At 38.6% G+C, this 23,836-nt stretch overlaps 2 protein-coding genes across 5 annotated transcripts; both read left to right on the top strand.

The window, feature by feature from the left end:
• The first annotated feature begins 827 nt into the window (after positions 1–827).
• Positions 828–21,078, top strand: LOC139980131 (2'-5'-oligoadenylate synthase 1A-like). Of its 4 annotated transcripts, none has more exons than XM_071991554.1 (2): positions 828–1,106; positions 1,770–4,684. In XM_071991554.1, exon 2 carries the CDS (start codon positions 1,780–1,782, stop codon positions 3,388–3,390), a length of 1,611 nt encoding a protein of 536 aa, XP_071847655.1. In that variant the 5' UTR covers positions 828–1,106; positions 1,770–1,779; the 3' UTR covers positions 3,391–4,684. The 4 variants fall into 4 exon arrangements, with proteins under 4 accessions (XP_071847655.1, XP_071847657.1, XP_071847656.1 ...); XM_071991556.1 differs by lacking the exon at positions 1,770–4,684 and adding an exon at positions 17,700–21,078 and having other exon boundaries at positions 917–1,106; XM_071991555.1 differs by lacking the exons at positions 828–1,106; positions 1,770–4,684 and adding exons at positions 14,563–14,774; positions 17,700–21,078.
• On the top strand, positions 7,317–11,540 carry LOC139980136 (2'-5'-oligoadenylate synthase-like protein 2). The gene is made up of 2 exons (XM_071991566.1): positions 7,317–7,536; positions 8,359–11,540. The coding sequence occupies exon 2, from the start codon at positions 8,361–8,363 to the stop codon at positions 9,678–9,680; it is 1,320 nt and encodes a 439-aa protein (XP_071847667.1). The 5' UTR covers positions 7,317–7,536; positions 8,359–8,360; the 3' UTR covers positions 9,681–11,540.
• Positions 21,079–23,836: the final 2,758 nt, after the last annotated feature.

Raw genomic sequence — 23,836 nt, 5'->3', positions numbered from 1 at the left:
TGGTATGTACAAGTAGCTCCTAACGCAAGGTTTTGCCAGCAAATACTTTGTGTGGTTGAAATAATGGTGCGTTGGGGTAAGGAGGGGTGGGGATGGGTACAACCGTAGTATTGGCTCAAACCTTCTCCAACTGAAGCATCACCCCCGACTGACGACCGGGTGTCGGGATAACCCCACCCGCCACCCCCTGAGCGCATGTCACTGGGTCTCAACAAATGTACTCATCTCGAAGCCGATCGACTCTCACAGAAAATGTTATATATCCCTGACGGGGTGTATGAGGGGGAGCTAGGAAGCAGAAATCAACAAAGGTATTCATCTCGAAGCCGATCGATTCTCACAGAAAATGTGATATGAATAGGAAGCAGAAATATATTGTAAGTGTTCATAACTTCCAGCAATGGCTATAGCAGTTTAGATTCCTGCGTGTTGCTCAACTGTAACTATAGAGTTATTGAATGGAAATAAAACTAAAAAGGAATTATATTGCTTTTTGTATTTTTGATGAAAGCTCCCCATCTCGTGTGAACTCGTGTGATCATAGTTTACCTAATATCAACAACCCTATACAGACCCACATTCGGCTATGATGTGAATATGAACTATATGCGTTATCATTTCGTTTTAGTCTCCTGTGACTACTATTCACTCTCTAATATACGACCAGCTTGGAGAGCACTGTCAATATTTTGTAGGTTTTATACAAACAATAAGGGAATCATAAATCCAAGCCTGTTTGCTAACACTGACGAGATCAGTCAAAGGTCATTTCTTAATTTAACACATGGAATTCCCAGCCATTGTACCTTGCTCGAATAATAAAATATGAAACACAAGTTTATCGCCACCATATATCATATTTAGTCACTAATATACATTGATTTTTCTTTGTTTACGTCTCCCATGCAGATGTGAGTTGATGTAGACTTAACCGCATTAGTCGAATCAGTCAAACAAAGTTGAACAAAGTTGTCTAACAATATAATGGTAGTACCATTATATTGTTAGACAACTGTGACAGGAATAAAAGCCAGCGTTGTGTATATTGGCCCAAGACTACAACCAACGTTATCATCTTCAAGATTTCATGATCTGGACCATCACTGGTGAGTTCATCTGCTTAAAAACAAACAAATAAATATTACTGAACGAAACTTTCATATATACCTTTCTGAAAAGATAACGTAAAATGAAAATACTCGTGAAATTTGTTACACTGCATACATGCGTGAATAAGTTTGGCTATACTCTTTCATAATTGTCATCTTGACGTAATATTGAGGGTGGCGCAGGTTCTTAATATCCCGGCTATAAGGAGCATATGCCGTACATGTAGTTAAGTAAGCTATATTCTACAGTGGCGTGCACATGATTTGAAATGTGACCGGGGGGGGGGGAGGTGTGGCGCAGGTTCTTAATATCCCGGCTTGGGGTGAGGTAGGGGCATGAACCTAAAAAAAAACGTTATGGAACGTTAGTAACTATTATAGTTTGCATCATACATTTGACAGTTTCTGGAAATCGAGTAAGCATAGGTCAGTAACCAGGAATTATGATATCAACGGGCAATAACAAGTTATATGGGTAGGGGCGAACATAAGTCTGCATGGGATCCGGGTTACATCCCCGTGTCCAACATTGCTACGGGCCTGAATCTATATAATGCATAATCATATCGTCAAAGAGCAAACTTAATGTCGATGCGTGAAACACCAAGTACGAATACAAAACGTCTATTTTAAAATTTACTTTTGCATTTGTTTATGTAGATATTTGTCAATGGATCTACAGACGAGATTAAGGAATTTTGCCCAAGAGCTTGCACCGAGTGAATCTACTAAAAAAAGAGTAGACATGTGCACAAGTCAAATACGAAAGGGACTGGAAGATTACTTTAACGGCAGGTCGACATTTAATCGGATTAAAGTCTTGGGTAGTATTGGCAAGAAAACGTCCGTATGGATTGATATGGACATTGATATTGTTGTATATTTCGATGACGTCATCCCTCCTTTCGATAACATCATCGAAACACTAAAGTGTTTTGTAAAGTCAAATTACAATCCGAATTGCAAAGAGACCGAGCACGCTGTAATGTTTGAATACGGTGAGTTCTCTATCGACTTGCTTCCAGCGACGAATTTTGTTCCAAATTGTTATAATTATTATTGTGATTATAATGATAGAGAAGGAACACAGATTCAGGTTAATAATGCCTTGGAGTGTTTAAACTCTAACAGTAAGCTGCGACATAAAGAATTCAGTTCTAGTTTATCAGAAGCGGCTGTAGGTTTTCTCAAAGAGCAGGATTCCTTCACACATTCACTTTGTCGGCTAGCCAAATATTGGGTAATGACTGTTCCGCTAAAGGGATTCTGTCCGGGTCGTTCTACAATTATGGAGTTACTTGCAGTTAAAGCCGCCGAAGAGACTAAACTAGAACCAAGACAAAATATCATACAGGGATTTCGCACATTTCTTTTCATAGTTAGAAAAATCAATGAACAAGAAATTTTTTGGGAACGATACTACAGAAAGAAAAGGATCCCTCTTGATATTCTGAACAAACTTCCATATTTAATTGATCCCACCAATCCATTTAACAACCTACTCAGCCCGAAGGTCGTTCAATACCTCGAACAAATTAAACGGTTTGCTAATAATACACTTCGTCATTTGAAGAAAGCAGAATACAACGGGGACCAAGTAGACCAGTCGTTTACCGTTAAAGAGATATTCTTTCCTTTATCAAGATTTCAATATCTTTTTGACGAAGGAGGGATATATCCTGATTTCTTTATTCTCGGCTTCAAGAAAATGGACTTGCACATGCCATCGATAAAGATCCATTCTCAGACTGCAGAACCGACGAAAGTAAAAACAAAAGTCAAACCATTCTTCCGCATGCTCACGTCCTTCATGTGTGCAATTTCTGATCAGGTCAAAGAGAGAGGTAAAAAAATCAGCCATTGTAACGATCAATCGGATACGCGGTTTATGCTATCGAACATGGAAGACTTCATTGGTGGTGATTGGTTTGATTCGGCGGACGAGCACGACGAACGTGATGTTTCAATCTACATACCAATTTCACGGGGTTGCACGGAAGATGTAATTGTTGTTAGTTTCGATTGGTGTCTCCATCAGGCAAGTGAGACCATTGGTGAATGTGCCAGTGACGATGAGACTGACAGTGCTGAGGAGGTTTTTACGTATGACGATGAAGAATGTTGTATTACTAAAGCATATAAGTACATTATAAGTAAACTCTGTGGTATGGATATCGAAAGCCAGCCTGAATCTTCTCCCTTGATTGTTTCTTGTCCGATCATGAGAAATCGAGCAAATAAGAAGAAAAGTAAGCATCACAAGAAAGTAAATGAACTTTAAAAGATTGCATTATTCTCGTTAGGAGAAGCTCCACATGCATAGCCATTGAGGTCTAGCCATCATAAAATTTTCTTGTAGCTTTCTATATGTTTCAGGTAAACTTCATAAACCCATAGAACTATTATTATGGGCATTAAATTGATATACTTAATAGCTAATATTGAATACATTTAGCCATTTTATCACTTGTTAAACTAGTGGATTGCAGGCTAAACCTGATTGAAGGTGATACAATATCGCTGCATTAACTGTGACGCAAACCAGTTTAAAAAGAGTTTGAAAGTTAAAAATCGACAGTTTATGTTAAAATTTGGTTTCCACAAAATCCAAAATGGAAAATTTAGTTTTCACAATAAAATGTCGACGTTTTAAAAAGAGAAAGATATATACTCCGTCGAAATGTTGAAATAAACGTCGGTAAAATCTCAATGTCAGGAGAAGTTTGAAACAAAATAGTCTAAACCTTCGGAATAATATGACGAAATTTCGACTTGTCTCTACTTTTTCGAATTTTCATATCGAAGCAGCTCGAGAAATGACTAAATTACAAAAACTAACAGTACAGACGTTTGCGTTAAGAGTTAAAATTTTGATTCCAAAATGTCTGAAAATGTCAAAAGTCTGAGGAAAAGGGTCAGATAAAGTTGAACGTCGCAATTTGAAGATAAAAATGAAGAACAAGTCGAACCTTTTATTTAAAACTTTCAGAATTGTGTTAGAAAAAGTTGAAATTTTGAACTTTTGAAAAGGTAAAATTTGAAGATAAGCTAGTAGTACTATGATTTTTTTGTTGTTGCAACTTCTGACTTGGATAACTGTATAGCTTATAATTCGTCAGGGCAATCAACGCCTCCCAAATCACATCCCACAGTTTTTGATCACTTTCTTCGTCACTGCTGTTGCAATTTTGACCTCATTGGACCAAAGGAGTGAAAAGAGCTAATCAAAGTTAGTATAAAGACGTGGAGGTAGTGTTTTTTACCAGTGTTATTCCAAACAGTCATACCAAAAGAAACTTTTCACAAAATATCTTTACATTTATGTTACAGGTTTGAAGTTTATCCTTCTTAATTGGAAATTGCACTCTTAGCGATATAAGTGTTATCGCTGAATTTACGTAACTTCATGTACGTTTGCTAAATTTGTTGACTTATTTTCTCAGATAAAGAGGGCGATTTGCCTCCATCAAGGGATGGATAATTCCGAGAACAACACATGTTGGTGAATATATCATATATTAATATGGCGGTCTAAGACATAAAAAAATTCGGGTAAATAGATAATGAGTTTTTGACATAGTGTCGTTATGTTGTAGTATATAAATCAGAATTATCCTCTTATGTAAAATAAATTCCTTTTCTTCGGGGAAACAGGCGAAAGGAGAGGGTGACGAATTGCTTCTCCGGACAAGCCCAAGCCTTCCCTTCCCTATCCCATTCTCCTTCCCTTCCCTTCCCTCCCCTCCCCTGGTGAATATGTTGGGGGAAAAGAGACGTTAACCCTGGTGGGAAAAGGCTTCAGACACCACGGAAAGTGTGAACAGTTTGTAAATTATCACGTACCGAATATAACTCGAAAAAATTACATGCATAAGTTCTTAAATAAAATAAAGTAAAATATCTCCGTTGTCTCCTTAGGATATGTTCCGATCATCATATCATTGAGCAAGTATTTACGTAAGTTTGCGGACGGCTTGGCGCCAAACCAAGATATGTTCGACAAAGCTGGTCAAGCAACTGATATGATACAACGTGTGCTTCAAGACACGCATGGTCTCTCTGTTGCCCGCGTAGTACCTCTGGGAAGTTATGCCAAGAAAACTTCTCTTGGATTAAAGATGGATGTAGATTTACATGTAACATGTTTTCTTAAACGATGAAATGCCTCCATTTACAAACGCTAAGAGAAGAATAGTGAACGCGTTGGGAAGATCGTACAGTAGCGTTTTAGAGGGTTCGCATGCCTTTAAGCTAAAAGCGAACGGGGTTGACGTTGATGTAATCTCAACAGTGAATATGGTCAATGAATACGTCAGAGAAGGTAACACAGTGGCGGAAAACCAACTGCCAAATGTCCTTTATTATTCGAAACACATTGCAGGTCCAAACGTAGAAAAGAAACGGGACTTCAGTACTTCTGTCTCGAAGTGTGCGGTTGCGTTTGAAAAGAAACACAGTGCCTTTTCACACGCTATCATCTCGCTTAGCGGCAAAGTACTGGGGAAATCAACATCCATTCAATTTGAAAGGAAAATCCTCAATCATGGAATACCTCGGAGCACATGCTGCGGAAAATGAAGAGTCTCATGGAAGTCAGGATCTTCTCAACGCGTTTAGAAGATTCCTTAACATAGTATTTGCGTCTATTGGGATGATTTCATACTCTATAGCCGACATTGCACAGAAAATAATGAAGCAGAGACCACTACTGCTCGACCATTCTAATCCGCATGATAACTTCTTCCAAGGAGTTTCACAAGACTAATACCACCTGTTGAGTCACTTTGCTAAACGAACTCTGAACGAACTTCTGCCTGAGGGATGGTGTCGTGTTTTGCGGTGTGGTGGGTTGACAGATACCTGAACATATGACTCATTTATTGTCTTGAGTCGTTGTCCTTCTTTGAATCCACATCCCCAAGCATGTTGTTATAATGATCTCTGTCAGTGGGATGTTAAGCAGAGTTTGTTTAACCTCCTTATCATTCTTGACAGACAAAGACAATTTATCAGTTATTTTTGCTATCACTGAACTTTGCATACTGAAGTTTCCAGTAATTGGTTATTTTTAGGTTTCTTTCGTTTGTGTATTTAGTTTGTGTTAAATTCCGCCATTGATTTTATATGCGAAATTATTTGGTGAAGCTTGTCATACATTGCTAACATGATATGTGGATATCTCGATTTGCATTCTTGTCCGTCAAAATAAACCTGCCTTGGACTAATAAATAACAGTACATTGTGTTTTATTAATTGATTTTAGCATATACTTATTTCAACAAAGATGATGTATGCGGTTGACTAAACCAGAAGCGCTTTTAGAGGCCTCATTCTAGAGAGAAGGGGACGGGATGCACAAACTTCCATTGGGCGGTGGGACATTTTTTGAAGGCGAAAACCAAAACGTTACCTCAAAACTTTCGAGCAAAATGGATCATCTGAACATTCTGCTCCACAAAATCCATTATTTGGATGTCTTTTTTCCCTTCAAGATGAAATGCACATTTTATTTGCAATCTTTCTTAGTATTTCAACAAACTTCTCAACTTCTGAGGAACATGGACATGTTTAAAGACGTGTACAAGAAACATGAACAAACATCTACTGTGTACGTATCAGACTATAATTTTTCACCCTGTAATGCAGATCTTTTAAATGTAAATTCTTTTCAAGTCTATTTTTGCTAAACTTTGTCATAACCTTCAAAATGGTCTATATGCATGTCAAATATTGTGCTGAACATAAGAGTCGTCCTGCCTATTTAGTATAAACTGAGAAATATTTGGAGGAAACCTCAAAAATGATATATACACAAACATACACAAACATGGTTTTCATCAAAGGAAAAGACTTCTCTGTTAAGCTGATAGGTCGTTATACCATTGTGCAATTGTCATGTCATATTTGATCAGTTAGATCACTATGCAGAAGATTGTATGAAAATGACGAATTTAACGGCTTCAAATGTGTATTTTCAAACTTGTTTTAATTACATACCTTCCCGAAGCATAGGCAACGGTCCCGTCGAAGGGTGGCAGTCTTTCGGTCGACTGTTTATAGAAAACATTATGTCTGCAGTTATTCACAAATTAAATGATTGAACTTTGCACATGCAGTGCGATTTCAAAATTGGGTATTCCCAGAGTGTCGCAATGCGTACAGTCCCTGTTCGTTTCTTTGTTATTTGCTATGGATGAGACAATGATAATCTTCGCGTGATGTAATCAAATATATGACTATTAATTAAGAGAGTTCGGTGAGAATATCGTCATTGGTTCTTTGGCAAGCAATTGGGTTGTATCGAATAACATAAACGATAAATTCTTACCCCCAGTAAAACAACCATTTAAAGGGACACGAGAAATTGGAGAGGAATTTTCCTTTTACCTGAAAATTATTCGGACGTGATAATTAAAGATTGAACTCGGTAAGTTGACTTACTTTATTCTTAATTTATTTAGTTCATGTCTGTCATATGCATCTACCACAGGCAATCGAAACTGGATGAATACTCTGTTTACGAGAGCAATTCGTCAGTCAGAGTACAAATCGGGGAACTTAATTTCGCACAAGCATTTATAATAAATTTATTTATTGTCGGTAGTATGAGTACAAATTTTGGACGAGAGCGAGTACATGCAAGCATGCATACGAGTACAGACATACTTCACGTTTGGTACCCGATAGTCATGTTTGCGATGGAAACCTTTGTAAACATAAATTTCAAGGAAAAAAGCTTAACACGTGTAGTGTATTTTCGGCACTTTTTCAATATTCATCAAATAACATGATAATCGATCAAACTAAAGCATTCCCTCAAGGCTTTGTCATGGAACGAGTGTTCATGTCGTTTTTCATCACTATTTAAATACTGATATTTTTCTTTATTAATCAGAGTTGAATTTGTTGAAACTGTAGGATCTGAAAGTGTAAAAAAAAAAGAATACGATCAACGCTAGAGGCCGAAAAATAATTTCAATCTGGGATATTTATGTGAAACTCTACCTTTTCTATCACAATTTAAAAGACTGCATGTAGGCCTATAACACTTTTCAGTTTCAAACATATGATTGACAGGTTTTGAAGTTATTAATATTGTGCTTCTTTTCTCTGTCATGAATGTTTCCTTCCATAGTATGAATAATAGAGAAATATCTATAGACCCTGTAAGATCGATGGGAGTCTTGGCAAAGTATTAAATTTACGATTGATTTATTGTTTGCTTTATTTTTGTTTTCGTATCAAACAGATATGTCTTTGAGCATTCAACTTAAGCAGTACGCTGATTCACTAGCTCCGTCCTCTGATATCTTGGAGAAAGCAGGAGCAGCCACGAAACACATCCAAGATGTTTTACATCGACACTTGGGATCTAAGTTCTCCATCGATCGTATTCGACCACTCGGTAGCTTGACCAAAAAGACATCACTCTGGTTCAAAATGGATATCGATGTCATCATTTATCTCAATGACGAGATGCCACCGTTTAGTAAATTCAAGCAAAAGCTTGATGACGTCATAACCATGAATATTGATGAAGATTGCAAACAGAGTCCTCTGGGGTTGTCTCTGACCGTGAAAGGATTCGACGTGGATTTGTTACCTGCTAGAAACTTCTTGTATTCAAACGGCTACTCTGGGGAAACTGATGAGATAGGCGTGCAGGTTGCCAACACGCTGCAACATCTGAGGAACAACAGACGAGGAAACCATATGGATTTCAGCACGTCACTGTCCGAAGGAGCAGTAGCTTTCGAGCGAAATCATTCAGCATTTTCCCATTCCTTGTCGAGGCTCGCCAAGTTTTGGAGTACCACAATTGGGATTCCTGGATTTTCCTTTGGTCGCTCCTCTATCATGGAGTACCTTGGTGCATGGGCTGCTGAGGAAGAGGAACGTCGTGGAAGTAGGGATATCCTGCAAGGGTTTCGTCGATTCCTGACGATGGTAAAACAGTCGCACAACTTAAACATAGTTTGGACAAGATACTATCGAAGGACCGACATCCCAGCGGACATTTTACACCAGCGTCCACTGCTGCTTGACCCTACCAACCCGTATAACAACATGTTACAAGGAGCTCTTGGTGATAACCTGAGGCAAATGAGTACATACGCGACAGAGACTTTATCCCGATTAGACAAGTCAGAGAGAAACGGGGGCTTCAGTCTTAAGATGATATTCGAGCCTCAACCAACGTGGAGGGTTATGTTTAAATCTCCAAAAGTCAAGACACCTCAACATTTCTTGGTAGGCACCGAACGAAAGCGGCTCTTACGGCCGAAGATCGAGAAGCGATCTGGAGCAAGAGGAGTAGATCCGAGTATTGCTTCGAGCTATCTCTTTTCATTTACTGACATCGTGGCAGCAGCTGCTAAAATCGACGGAGACAGGGGCTTTGGGCAGCGAGAAGATATTGTAAAAAGGGTCCAGTCGGCGCTCGAGCAGTTCATAGACCCTGGCACGTGGACACCAACGAGTGAACGACATGAGGACAGACACACGACTTTCACGATTCCCATTGGCAAAGATGCGACTGACGTCATTAAAATCAGTTGCAACTGGGTTTAAAGGTCATTTGGAACTTGAAGATATGTTTTCATATGCCATGTAACCTGCGCTTTTTCATCTTTCAAGTAAATACAAAGTAATATAAACAGCAAGCATTTTGTCTGATAGAGATAGATACAGAATCATGCTTCTGCTTCCTGATATGTCTAACTTCAAATAGTTATAATCTAACCTACTAAAGAGTCGACGTATTGTGTAAGTTCACTCCTACGACGTCGTACATTGCTTGGGCAACCTGCAAGAAAATTGATGTTTGGTTTATTATTGATTTTTAGCAAGTGAAAGGGTACTTCCACAACGTATATTAGAACAGTATATAAGTTTTCGTATCCTTCATGCATATATTGCTTAAAAACACGTCAAGTGTGAAATTATCGTGCATATTGTACAAGTTAATACAAAGTGATGAACTAATAACTCGAACAAACTCCTGTTAGTGGTAACTCGGGATGGATATATAGAAGGGCAACATCGACCATTCCTGCTACATTTTGATGGCATTTTCAGTTAATTTACAGGTTCAAGTTTGTTTACCTTTAGCTTCGGGCGCATGTGTTAATTGTGTGATAAATTAAGTACTGCATTATAATATTTATGCCTAAATTTTTAAAATTAATGATGCAGCTAGACAGTTCGTTGTCATAATGTGATCTTCTGTTTTCCGTTTGTAGAAAGAGAGAGAGAAAGAGAAGAAAGGGGGCGGGTGGGACGGCGTAAGCGGAGGAGGGCGTCGTACTTCATTGTCTAAGTGGTGCGGTACGGCCATTGTTTTCGCCCACCCTCTCCTTCGTAGGCTGTTAGAGATATATTTGGCCCAATTTGATGAGGTGATATGGACAAAAAATTCAACATAATTAGCTCAAAAGTTGCAAAATATTACACCGTTTTCTGTAAATAAAAACTTTTAAATATATATTAATGTTTAAATAGGAGGGGCCGGGTTGCCCCTTCTCCAGACTAAAACATCAACCCCTTTGGGGGGGGGGGGGTGGAAGGTCCCAAGGATTATCAAAGTTAAAGTTAGGGTCACCAACCAACAGGGGTCTAGATCTATGTTTATGAGGTAGCAGTTCTACGATGTTCACACCATGAATGGGAAATCTTTATGACTAATCTTTGAACATTTGAAGAAGCTCACTGCAAAATTATTAGATATTGCTTCCCTATTCATAAGTTGTGCATAACTTGAATCAAAATGACAAAAGCATTATTTTATATCATGCTCTCCTTTTGCAGCCCTGTAGCCAGATATTGAACAAAACAAGCTAATTAAACATTTTGTTTGATGAATAGAGGTATTATTGGCAGATACATAGACAGCGGTGTGTTTTGCTTGCTATCATTTAACTCATTGCTATCATTTAACTTCGCACTTTGCACTAACAATTTCTTTAGCAACTGGGTATTTCCAAATGACTTATGAAAAGAACTTGTCTTTTGTTGAAACTTGATGCGTGAGACAACAATGTCATTGAGTCAATTTACATTGAATTACAGTAACCAAACAAAGAACGACACCTAAACAACGAAGTTCACATCAATTAAGTATACATGGCATGTCAACATTTCTCATCTTTGTTGGCATATGACACCTATTGTTTCAACAATTTGCTTCCAATACCAGCAGATAAGAAACCGATCCGAGCAGTTCATAATCCTATACTGGATATTATGTTTATTGAATCCAGTTATAGAGTTCACGTGATCAATATCCATATATGATATCTTATTCAGTCCAATCGTGTTCCTTATATCATCTGATTAGTAAGGATTAATATCCATTCATGATATCTAATTAAATCTCGTCATTTTTCTTAATGTATGATTAATAACGATGGAATAAAAGACCGAAAATCATGATTAAGCTTCAAGAATCAGGTTGTGTCTAAAGGAAAAACCAAGATCTACGAGAGTCTTCGTTTAAGTAAGGCACACGTACACAGTGCTGTCTAAAAGACAAAATAAAGTGAAGAACATAACCGTTTAATGACGTAAGAATAATTCCAATCATGAATAAAGTCAATTCATTGCAATTGCTCATTGCAATTGCTCATTGCAAATCGCTCATTGCAATTTTTACCATAGTAACATAGGGAAATTCGGTCTTCGAAACAGAGCAATACAAATTTGGAATGATTTATCAAAAAATTTGAAGTTCATTACTTCAAAACCCACATTCACCAGGCATTTGAAAAAGGAGTTCATTAACTCGTACTAGTAATATTTAATCTTTTCACGTATCCATCTCAGCGTCACTAGGATATTATTACTGTATATTTAATCATTGCGTATATTCTGTATTATAAATATTTGTTCATTTTTCTTTTCTTTTCTCCCAGGGAGTCTCCTACCTTGTTAAGTCTTTTATGACTTTTTAGGAGACTTCCTTTCCCTTTGTACACAATTGGCGATAAAACAAATAAATGAATTAATTCAAGTCAGTTAGCCAATTTTAGAGAGTGGTCTTGCCGATGTTCTTTGAGTTTCGCTTCCTCCCTCTGTATTTTCGTGCAGCAATGTAGCAGGCGGCAACAGAAGAGCGGGATCCACCAGTGGGGAGGAATGTACTACAATACAACAGCAGCTTCGGGACTGGGCTTTATAGGGTCGGAGATTACCAGCCACAAGAATACGTCGCCACTGCAAAACTTTGTCGTTGGCATTGACCCTGTACAAAACAGTACAAAGATTCGTTGGAAACTAAACAGCCGTTAACATAATTGAAACGTGAACAACACGTCATGTAAAATTTTCATTTCAATGTTTTCAATTAGCGCAACAGTCAAGACACAGTCATGATTGCACAATATGCTAAAATAAGAAGGTATCTTATAAATAGGGCGCTTTACACAAGTTGTTCAAGTAACAATGGACGCAACAACATATTCCTAACAGGGGAATCATATCAAACTTTCAAAAACCCTCATGCCAACGTGTAAGGCATACAGTACACGCTGAATTGTAATTATTATAATCACCATATGGAAATTTTCTTTGATAAGAATAATTTAGAAGGTTAGGGAGATACCAATGGTTCATTTAAATAGACGTCAGTGCAGAAGAGTTATGATTTCCTGTACTGAGAATTGACAATCTCACTCGGTAACGTATCTCCGCTGCCTCAATAAATATCAATGCCAAATTGCACGAAATTATGTTATAATTTATATAAGTGTAATGCATTAATAACGGGCGACAATGTCCCATATATGTCAGAAATTGGGGGGGGGAGGGGCTAGGGGAAGGGTAAGCTTGGTAGGGTGGTGCTAAAGCTAGTGTTGATATCACTTTATCTGACCTGAAACTATAATTACACATTTAGTACATACGTATATTCTCATATAGAAACCTGACCAAGCTTAATCCCGGGCACCCTGCCCAAATAGCGTATAGATCGAATACTCCCCTTCCCTCTCTCCCTTTCCCATTCAACGAACAATTAAGACATGCACCGACCTTACGTAGCAACACATATGTATTAATTGAAACCGGTGAAACCAGTTACGTTTATATTATTTACTGCAGTTTCCTGCTCGATTGGTTACTGGCCAATGGTAACATTGAAATTACGTTCTCAAGTGATCGCTATGCAGACTAGTGCCATGTGTACATAACATAATATGTACATAACTACTAAATTAGAACTTGAGGTATAGTGGGTAACATGGTTATAACAACAACATGAATAGCAGCTTAGCACCCGGGCTTAGCACCATATATGTATGTCTTAAAACTCCACTGAAATATATAATTATCTCAAAAACACTTAAAAACTATCATGGGTGCTAACCATATTATATATTGCATACAGTATAAGTTACTCATAGTGTTATATTGCTTGTATACGTGAAATGCAACATACTATAAAATATGAAAAATAATATACCGGATAGGAGGTTAGCGAATGCTGTGGGTTTTATCTGGTGGCTTAGCAGATAGCCTCAGCGGTGTATGGGAGCGTTTCCTCAGTTAATTTACGCCATAAATGTATTCCGTAATCATGTCTTAATCCAACCCAGGTGAAAAGTTCTGTTTCTCGTCGGGGTGCTGATCAGATGAGAATAAAACATTAACAGTTACAAGTCTCAAGTACGTAGCACAATATTTGAGCTCCCTTTATGAAATACAAGAGTCATTATGAGCCTGATAGCAAAGCGCCTACACGAGTCGGTCAATAAACCTGGGGGACATTTGATATTGTGTCCTTCACCCTTCATAAAGCGCGGAGGGGGGGGGGTGTCCCATGATTTACGCCCCTGGACGTGAAAGTTGTAAACCATAATCTCTTGCGGGCTTCTCCCACATTCGTGGGAGCTTAAGCGTCTTTAAATGTTCTCCCTGATTATTGAATATTTAATTGATTGGTTATTGATTAATTATAACCACTGAGCGGTACACAAATGCGACCCAAGCTGATCGACTCGTCTGCTCATCTCTGTTTTTGTTATACAGGTTGACCGTACAGGCTGACCGTGAGTGTGATTTACAGTTAACAGTATGATACGAATATCTAGCAAATCTATATCATACCACGATGCTTCGATGCCAGTATTTGCAGTACAAATGCAGTGTTAAAATAAGGATCGACACACGCGGTTAGTACAGAAGTGTGTGCTATTTTTAACTCATACTCGATTTTGCAAGCCTCTGTACAAACAGAGTAATTTCGCAATAATGTCAATGTTGGAATTTCCCTCTGTGATGTAATGACGTTTAATCACGTAATGGGAATCCTTGATTTCTGTTTGCAAACACTGACGATGAATCAGTCAAAGGTCATATCTTAATTTAACACAGGGAATTCCCAGTCATTGTACCTTGTTCAAATAATAAAAATAAAACATAAGTTTATCCCCATAATATATCATATTACTCACTTATGTGCATTGATTTTTCTCTTGTTATTATTTCTCCCATGCGTGAGGTGATGTACTGTAGGAATAACCGCATTCAACGAATCAGTAAGCCAAATGTGAATACTACCATTATATTGTTAGACAACTGTGACAGGTGTAAAAGCGTAGTGTATATTGGTCCACGACTACTCCAACCAACGTTATCATCTTCAAGATTTTATGATCTGGACCATCACTGGTGAGTTCATAGGCCTAAAAACAAACAAATATTACTGAACGAAACTTTCATATATGTTTCGGAAAAGATAACGTTAAATGAAAATACTCGTGAAATTTGTTACACTGCATACATGTATAAATTTTTTCGCTATACTCTTGCATAATTGTCATTTTGACGTAGGCTTGATATTATTCTCAGAAAAGAGATATAGCTAAACTAAAATGACTCTCTGTGTTGTCTTGCATTTGAAAGGAGCATGCGCCGTGTATGTAGTTAAGTTAGCTATATAATCTACAGTGGCGCGCCCATGATTTGATATGTGACGGGGGGGGGGCAGGTTTTTAGTTTCACCGACTTGACTTAGGTAGGGGCATGAACCTAAACAAAACGTTATGGAAAGTTATTATTATAGTCTGGATCGTCCACTACCTTCAGCCTTGCTTAAAGTGCCTTCGAAATCTCCGCTGACTTATGATGAGATGAAGTTAAGGAAAATATCAGTGAAGCGAAACTGGAGATATTGAAAGAAAACCCTATCAGTTGTTAGTTTCAATAAACATTTGAGCACGTTTATATGTAACTGTGATATTTGCGTGTGTTTGCATTAGTTGACCAGTCCTAGAATAAGAATACATACATCCATGCAGTAGCATGCGCAAATGGAAATGGGGGTATGGAGGTAATTTCCCTCTCCTCCATCGGCAGTCGGGGTTTTTATATTCAGGCCGGGCCAAGGTGGGGGGTGGGGGGTTAGACTAACCATCCGACTTTTTATTAGCATAACCTTGTGGTTAGATCCAACTATAGGCTAATTTGTAGTAGAAATAAGCCTCAGAATGCATCGTTGTGGGGGGGGGGGGTGCGAGGGTGAGTGTGGGTGTGGGGGAGGAAGGAACCTCAGACACCCCTGACATATTTATGTCTAATAAATCAGGCAAAGAAACTCCGGGGTTTGCTAATAAATACGTTGTGTGAGATGGAAAAATAGGGTAGTAATGGTCCAGTTCTTTCCCTGACTGAACCATTTCTCCCGACTGATGGTCGAATGGGGCGCCGCTAAACCCCCCCCCCCCCCCCCCCGCCTCGCTGCCCTCCCGTTTGACTCACGCCACTAGTCCTACGCCTTTTAGGGATGGAATTAATGAAAGCACTTTGTTTCCTTTCCTTTCCACATCTACATCCATGAACCCAAATTAAGCACATGAATTCCCAGCCTCCTTCAACAGAAATCTTAAAACATTTTAATATGCATAATGGCCGTTATTTGGAGTATCTGAACAACATTGCGAAATATTTGGATTGGTGGGGATTTTTAAGTTGCGTTTGCTGTGATAACAACACGTCAGCATAACAAACGTATATATGTGCACGGAACGAATATCTACTTCTTGTTAAATTCTGCTCGCAATCAAGCTTACCAATGGAGTAACTCTTCTGTCAGAGATTGCTGAACTTTAAGGTTGGTCAAGTGGGGTGGAGAGAGAGAGAGAGGTGGAGAGAGAGAGGGGTGGAGTGAGGGGTAGGTAGACAGAGAAAGGTGGAGGGGGTTGCGGTGAGGGTGAGGGTTGGAAGGGGAGGGCGGGAGAGGTTAAAAGGCTCAAGGTATATATATTACAGCTATGCTAAGGTATGTTCTGTAATGATTATTGTTATACTTTCATATGTATCAAAGATATTTCGTCTCTGCATGACGGTATGACTATAGGCTCATCAAGAATAGAGGAATAATAGAGGAGGGAAGAGGGTGGGTGGTTGGAGGTTGGTGAGGGGGGGGGGGGGTTGTGAGGTGAAGCGAGGAAAGCACAATAGGTGCCAAGTACATTTGCAGAGACGAGCATTTGTGGCGACACTGATGCAGGTTCCTTGATTGTTGCCGAAGTATAATATCATATTTAAATTAGCATTAAACTTCCCGTTTATTTGTCAAAATTCATATCCTACTTTCTTCCCCACCTCCTTCTTCATAGGTCCCCCCCCCCTCATATTTTGTCGTATAATGGTATGTAATAGCATAGTAAAGTGTATGTAATAGTATATCATACTCTAAAGCCGGATCATCCATGTTAAAAAATAATATTTGAGTTATGAAAGAGGAACACATTCTAAGCTTTCCAGTAAACTTGAATTTGCATTCAATCCATATCCAAATATTTGTGATATTGTCACAGTTTGCATATACCATAATTTAACCAGTATTTATAGCCAGGATTATTCCCTAGGCTCACGTTCCCGCATGCGAGCGTCTTATGTGTTTTATGAACTTAAGTGGGCGAAATAACCTTCTCAATTGCAATTAGCAAAAGGAGGATGAAACACACACAAAGATATTACACCTCGGTAACATTCTCCCTGCTTGAACAGTATAGTTCAAATATAGTTGAATATAGATACGCATAATACTGTATATGCCTATATAATATTAACTAACCGCATTTTTGGAGAACTACATACACTCACAGATCACGTGAGCTATATATACCACAGGCAGTATAGTAGCACAGTAGTTGAGTCATCGCAAGCTGCGTAGGTTCAACATGTCTATACATTGTGGAATATATATTTCATGCTTTATTCTTTGTGCGCTTCCTATTACTTCCCGGAATAGTCGGGTGATCCCGAAATTGAGGTGGGAGTAAGATTAGTGTACACCCACCTCCCTCCTTCAATCTCAGACAAAAAGTCAATTGAAAGAAATTATTAACGCTGCATTACCTATCAAGTCTTCGTGGTGTAAGTTCAACTAACACTTATATTTTCCTGTTCATAACACCATATAGACTCTACCCTCGGGTTGCAACGCCGCATAATGGATCCACCCGTGATGATCTCAAAGGTCGATATTTCTGTCGTAACAATTTTCAGCATGTAGACTATGCATACATTTTAATGTATTACGTAACATACATTACGACATTACTTTTTTCTTTCTTTTAAAATGAATAGAGGGTTATCAGTGATGTCTTTACCGGCTAGACTGAGAGAAGTTGCAGATGGACTTGCTCCAAGTCAACAAACTCGAAAGAGAGTCCAAAAGTATACTGATCAGATTAGAAGGGATCTAGAAGAATATTTTGAGGACGGTCCTACAATCAATCGCATTGAATTATTGGGTAGCATCGGCAAGAAAACGTCATTGTGGATTAAGATGGATATCGATATTGTTATTTATTTTAATAGCGTCACACCTCCTTTCTATGACGTCATCAACAAATTGGAAGACTTGGTGAGGTCAGAGTATGGTCAGAATTACTTCGCTACTAATCATGGGATTAAGTTCAAATACAAAGAGTTTCATGTCGACTTGCTACCTGCAACGAATTTCATCCCACACCGAAGTAAAAGGGATGACGTTGCCAAGGTTCAAGTTGAGAACACGTTGAGGTACTTATCATTTCATCCTAATCTGAGACCGGACGACTTCAGTACGTGTTTGTCTGAAGCTGCTGTAGATTTTTTAAAATCACAAGATTCGTTCACTCACGCGCTTTGTCGGCTCGCCAAATATTGGGTAATGACTGTTCCGATCGAAGGCTACTGTCGTGGGCGCTCCTATATTATAGAATTGCTTGCAGTTAGAGCTGCCGACCAGACCGCAGATTTAGAATGTGGACAAAACATCTTAGAGGGATTCCGCAAATTTCTTTTCATGGTTAGAAAAATTAGCGAACAAAAAGCCTTTTGGGAATGGTACTACCGAGAGGAAATGATTCCTTCTGATTTCCTGCAAGAAGCTCCATATTTAATGGACCCCACGAATCCCTTTAACAACCTTCTCATTCCGAAGGTTGTTAGATATCTCGAGAAAATGAAACGGTTCGCCAACCGAACACTGCGCTTTTTGAAAAGAGCTGAAGACCAATCATGTTATCGTATTGACCGTATCTTTCTGCGTCCGTCGGCTTACGAGGGACTTATGGAAGATGCAAGTAATATTCCTGACAATTACCTTATCGGTGTTGAAGTTATTCCTTCATTACATATCCCATTACTAGAAATACGAAGACCAGGACTGCGTCCAAAGGGAATCAAAACATTACTCAACGTCTTCTCTTCGTTTGTGTATATCGTAAGTCATGAACTAGAATTGAATATGAACGATTGCGAAATTGAATACGATGATAAAAGCAATGTTCTTTCATGCCTGGGACAATTCATTGGTGAAGATTGCTTTGCGTGCAATGGTTCACTCAACGATCGTGACGTGTCTTTATTCCTGCCGATTGGTCGTAAGACGGACAGCGTGGTGATTGTCAGTTTTGATTGGTGTGATAATGATTGTGACGACTATTACAATGACTACTAGAATGGTTCCCATGTCAACAATCCAATTGTACTTCAAATTTAATCAAAACGGACTTCACTCATCGGACTGACATATCAGTTTTGCGAAATTCCAGCAATGTCGTGTCCTACGAAAGTTTTTATGGTTCGGGTCCATTGATGTAAGTATGCGGATGGGGAAAACTGAAAACACGACACAGTCTCCAGTCGGGGTCCTCTGCGTTGACGTTTTCTATTCGGAAATTATGTCGATGAATGATTTGTCAAGCCTTATCATGTGATCTCAACTTCTTTGCTGAGATGGAGTTTGACAACCGGATATAACTTTCGTAATCAGATATGTCAGTTTTATTCTGACAGGGAGGGGGGGGGGGGTGTTCCCAAGTTAGGACGGTGAATTTTTCTATTCACTGCTCTTCTTTGAAAGTTTCTATATTTCAAAGGTTGCTCGGAAACCAGACAATATCCCTGCTAGTACGTACTACTCTTCATGAAATATACCATAATTGTTAACGACTTTCATAGCAAGTTTGTGTGTACGGTATCCTTTCTGGAAGGATGTTTTCAATTCTGTCAACCTTTATTTGAATTATTTTGTCAATTCCTCACTCCCTGGCAGCTCTTTATTTGGTTGTTTGCCAATATGGAATAATATTGTCTTGCAGATCGCCAAACGTCCCATCAATTATCGAAATTTGGGCTTCTTTTTGTTAATAATCTGCTTGGTGATAATGGAAGTTTTCTTTCTTTTGCTCACTTCCTCAAGCAGTATTTCATAAAATACCATTTTTTAATACTATAACCTAATTACTTCAGCTAAATTTTTGCAGCTCAGGTTACTGACACTGCATTTACGTATAGTCCCGGTTATACGTGGAAACAATTTCGAATGTAAATTTTTTTACAAGCAGTTGCTTCAGTTTTTATATCGTCCATGTTAGTCGTCTCTAAGTATTTCAAGCACAGACTGGACTTTGTACTGTGTGGTTCCAGTTTCCACTCTTCCAGCGACGTTTATACATTCACTGGTTTAAGTACCATATTTCTATAGAATCATTTTAACCAACCAATATTTACATAAAATGTGTACATTCTGTCTGGTTCATATATTCTGAGACTATTCAGAATTAATTATGGCATTGTGATTTTGCCCAAAGGATTTGGAATTATTTTTATACAATTTTTAGTAATTATGCTAATATTAATATAAAGTTGGATATTTCAATTGAACCGTTCGGTGGTGATTTTGCTCGGGTGCTAAATTTAATCCTTATTTTGATACAATGTTATATTTTTAATTGCCAACAAATTAAAGGCATTTCTTCAGTGTACGACAGCAGTAATAACATAATGAATTACTTTAAAATACAAAACTTGATTTTTCGGAAGAAATACGACTGAGAAAATTTGGGAGAAATACTGAACACCTTGTGTGTATTTAATTTAATCAGTATATCAGTAATTTTTAGTAATTATGCTAATATTAATATATAGTTGGATATTTCAATTGAACCGTTCGGTGGTGATTTTGCTCGGGTGCTAAATTTAATCCTTATTTTTATACAATGTTATATTTTTAATTGCCAACAAATTAGAGGCATTTATTTAGTGAACGACAGCAGTAATTACTTCATGAATTACTTTAAAATACAAAAGTAGATTTTTCGGAAGAAATATGACTGAGATTATTTGGGAGGAATACTGGCTCCCTTGTGTATATTTAATTTAATCATAAAGTCAGAGTTCACCATATTTTGTATTAATTTTCTGTGGTGTATTGATTCTTTATCCTTGTTTAATGTTTACATACTTAGGGCAATAAAAAATTAAAAAAAACAAACAAAGTTTGACAAAATGACAATGGGATAACTGTCACGCCAATGAGGATCTTTGAAAGATGCTATTGGAGTGGTATACAACCTTTAGAGGGACGCACGCCACTGCCCTCCAGTATTTTTAAAACACCTCTAAGTGCCACCTTTGATATATAATAAAAGCCCCATTGCGAAGAAAAACTCGAGTCGCTATGGAAAGTTATAAAGTAATGTTATGGCTTGTCCTTTAAAGAAGGGTGGGGGTTAGGGAACTTAGGGAGGGGAGATGCTACAATATTGGAGAACCTCCCTTTTCCGTGTGCATTGAGAGAGGCTTAGAATTTAGACTTAAGAGAAAGTCGTATGATGGTTCAGTCACCCCTTCCGCCCGTTCGATCAGATTAAATACTCCGAAATGGATCGTTCACTCTCAAGCTGTGCTCGTTTGAAATACAGAAGGGGAGATTATACGTATATATACAGACGCAGGGGCGGCGATTTGTTTCAAATATTGGGGGGGGGGCATTTGCTTGGGTGCAGGCGCGGTGCAACTTTCATCCCCCAAATTGTTCGCGCGCTTCGTGATATTTTGTATATTACTATCAGAGCCGTATACAGCTCTGATTACTATCAGAGCCTTATATACTATCTAAGCGGAGCGCCACCATCAGCTGGGGCGCAGCGTACAAGAAAATTTCTGGTTTTGATAGCCCCCCAGATCACCGGAAATGGCACTCCTCGGGCTTGAAAATGATCAACCAGATGTACACCTTTGCCTGAGAACCAAGTTTTTCCCAATATTTTTTTTTCATTCATAACCTTTTTCAAGATTGACATCAGTCACACATCATGTTCGACCTCATCGCATCTCCTGTGGACCATTGCTTTTGTAGGTAATTCTACGTAACGCCCCACAATACCCGTCAGCCCCACTTTCAAGGTTTTAAGCCCATTATTTGTTCAGAATTTGAATAAAAAGATCACTTCAAAACGTACGCCAATGTTGCACAAAATATCATCTATGGACAACCAATATAGAAAGAAAAAACCTTCAACCCCTAACAGACCGGTCAAAATTGCACGAGTAGAGGGAAGCATGATGAAGAATGTTGGTCAGGGAATTTTCGAAAATTCAGACACAGTTAATTTATTGGTGTACAAATATTAAAACCTCTTATAACGGCTACTATAAAACTTCGATGTCATAAAAAATACAAAAAAATATGCTCGAGAGGGGGGGGGGGCGGTCTCCCCCTTAGTCTCCCTAGCTACGCGCCTGCGGTTAGAAATCTTGTAGGAAACAGGCCAAATGGAAACCCAGGGAACCCGTATCGATGTGGATCCTATATATGATTGTACATACTTACACTCATACACATGAGATGTACAGACATTATGATAATAATCATGAGTGACAACATGCTATACGGTCACAGAAACGACCACGAAGAGTCATTTACCTCATGCAGCAAGTGTTGGATGAAGTTTTAGCCACCGCCAAATATGATTTGGATAAATAATCTCACGCATTATTTTCTATTTATAGCCACACAAAAAGACTATGCCACCAAATATTGGGGGGGGGGTATTAGATACTATATCCCCCACCTAAAATATTGGGGGACATGCCCCCCCCCCCCCGCCCCCCCATGATTGCCGCCCATGTAACAGACGAGTGACGTGCACAATTTATATAGTCTAAATATGGCTCAGTATGCACTATATGTTACGTCTTTTCTTCTGGGGGAGACCCCCAAATTCCCCTTAATGGTAGACGCCTCTAATGACCCCAGGGCAGCACCACTCCATTATAAAAATCCTTCATTCGCCCTCACATAAAGGTTCAAGCCCCTACCTTAATCAGTCGGGGATATTCTTATAAAACATTCTCATATAATACAATTCTTTCTTTTTTCCCCTTACAAATTGAAACGGAACAGCTCAATACATTGTTCATTAGTGGAATCAGTCACCAAATTGAACTTTCAACGAAAATGGTGTTCCTGAATTACCTCAGTGCGTACACCATTGCTTTGAGCCAAGGATGTGTTATACCGTGGTTCGATTACGCACTGCAGGTCTGTCCGTTGATTATACGTATCTATATACTGCGTATAGTTTGTGTAGCTGTAGGAGCAGGGAGTTGTTACATAACAACTCCCTGGTAGGAGGATGTGTCATTCTTTCTTTTAATATTTATAATAGGAGGGGGAGGGCGGTGGGCATCGATGCATTTCTCCACCTTTCAATTATTTTGTGGTTTGCATTAATGGGAGATCATGAAACAATTTTTCCCATGTCTCTTGCTCGTCTCAATGTTTCTTTTTTTAATAATCTACACCCCTACAGAAACAATCAAACGTGGCCCCACACACGGGCCTAAATATGTACTTGAAGAACACTACCAGGGATTTTAAAGCGGATTTCTGGCTGGTAAAATAAATCGTGGACCGAGTGCCGACGTCTCTTCACTTCATGTGGAAGTTTCTTCATAAAATTTCACACGTAGCCGAAATAAATTTTGATATGTCAAGATAAAAAGTCAACATTTTATATTAACATTTCGAAAAATTAAGAAAAGTCGATATTTTGCGATAAAATAATGGAACCTTCGATATAAAAAGACAACAATTTGAAAGATCGAAATTTAGAGAGTAGCCTTAAAGGCATTGAAGACTCGCCCCAAATCGCGTGCCGCGCTCTGAAAAAGTTAACTTTCCGTTGCTTGCGAGTGAATTTTTCTTCTTGTCGCTACAAAATGCAGACAGTAATGAAACGTGATACCTTGTTATCTTTTATCTACACCTGAGATGTCCATCGCTGCTATGTACACTGTGGTGTGGGTATTGACCATAGCTGTATGTATTGACTGTACACTAGTGTCTAATTACCGACGGTAGCAAGCTGTGTGTGTATATTCTGGGATCGATGGTGGTGTGTAACACTTCTGTGACACCTCATTCGAAACTGGGTAAGATTACCGAC

The sequence above is a fragment of the Apostichopus japonicus genome, chromosome 14 (genome assembly GCF_037975245.1).
Source record: "Apostichopus japonicus isolate 1M-3 chromosome 14, ASM3797524v1, whole genome shotgun sequence".
Lineage (NCBI taxonomy): Eukaryota > Metazoa > Echinodermata > Holothuroidea > Aspidochirotida > Stichopodidae > Apostichopus > Apostichopus japonicus.
This window is presented reverse-complemented; position numbering and strand designations above follow the sequence as displayed.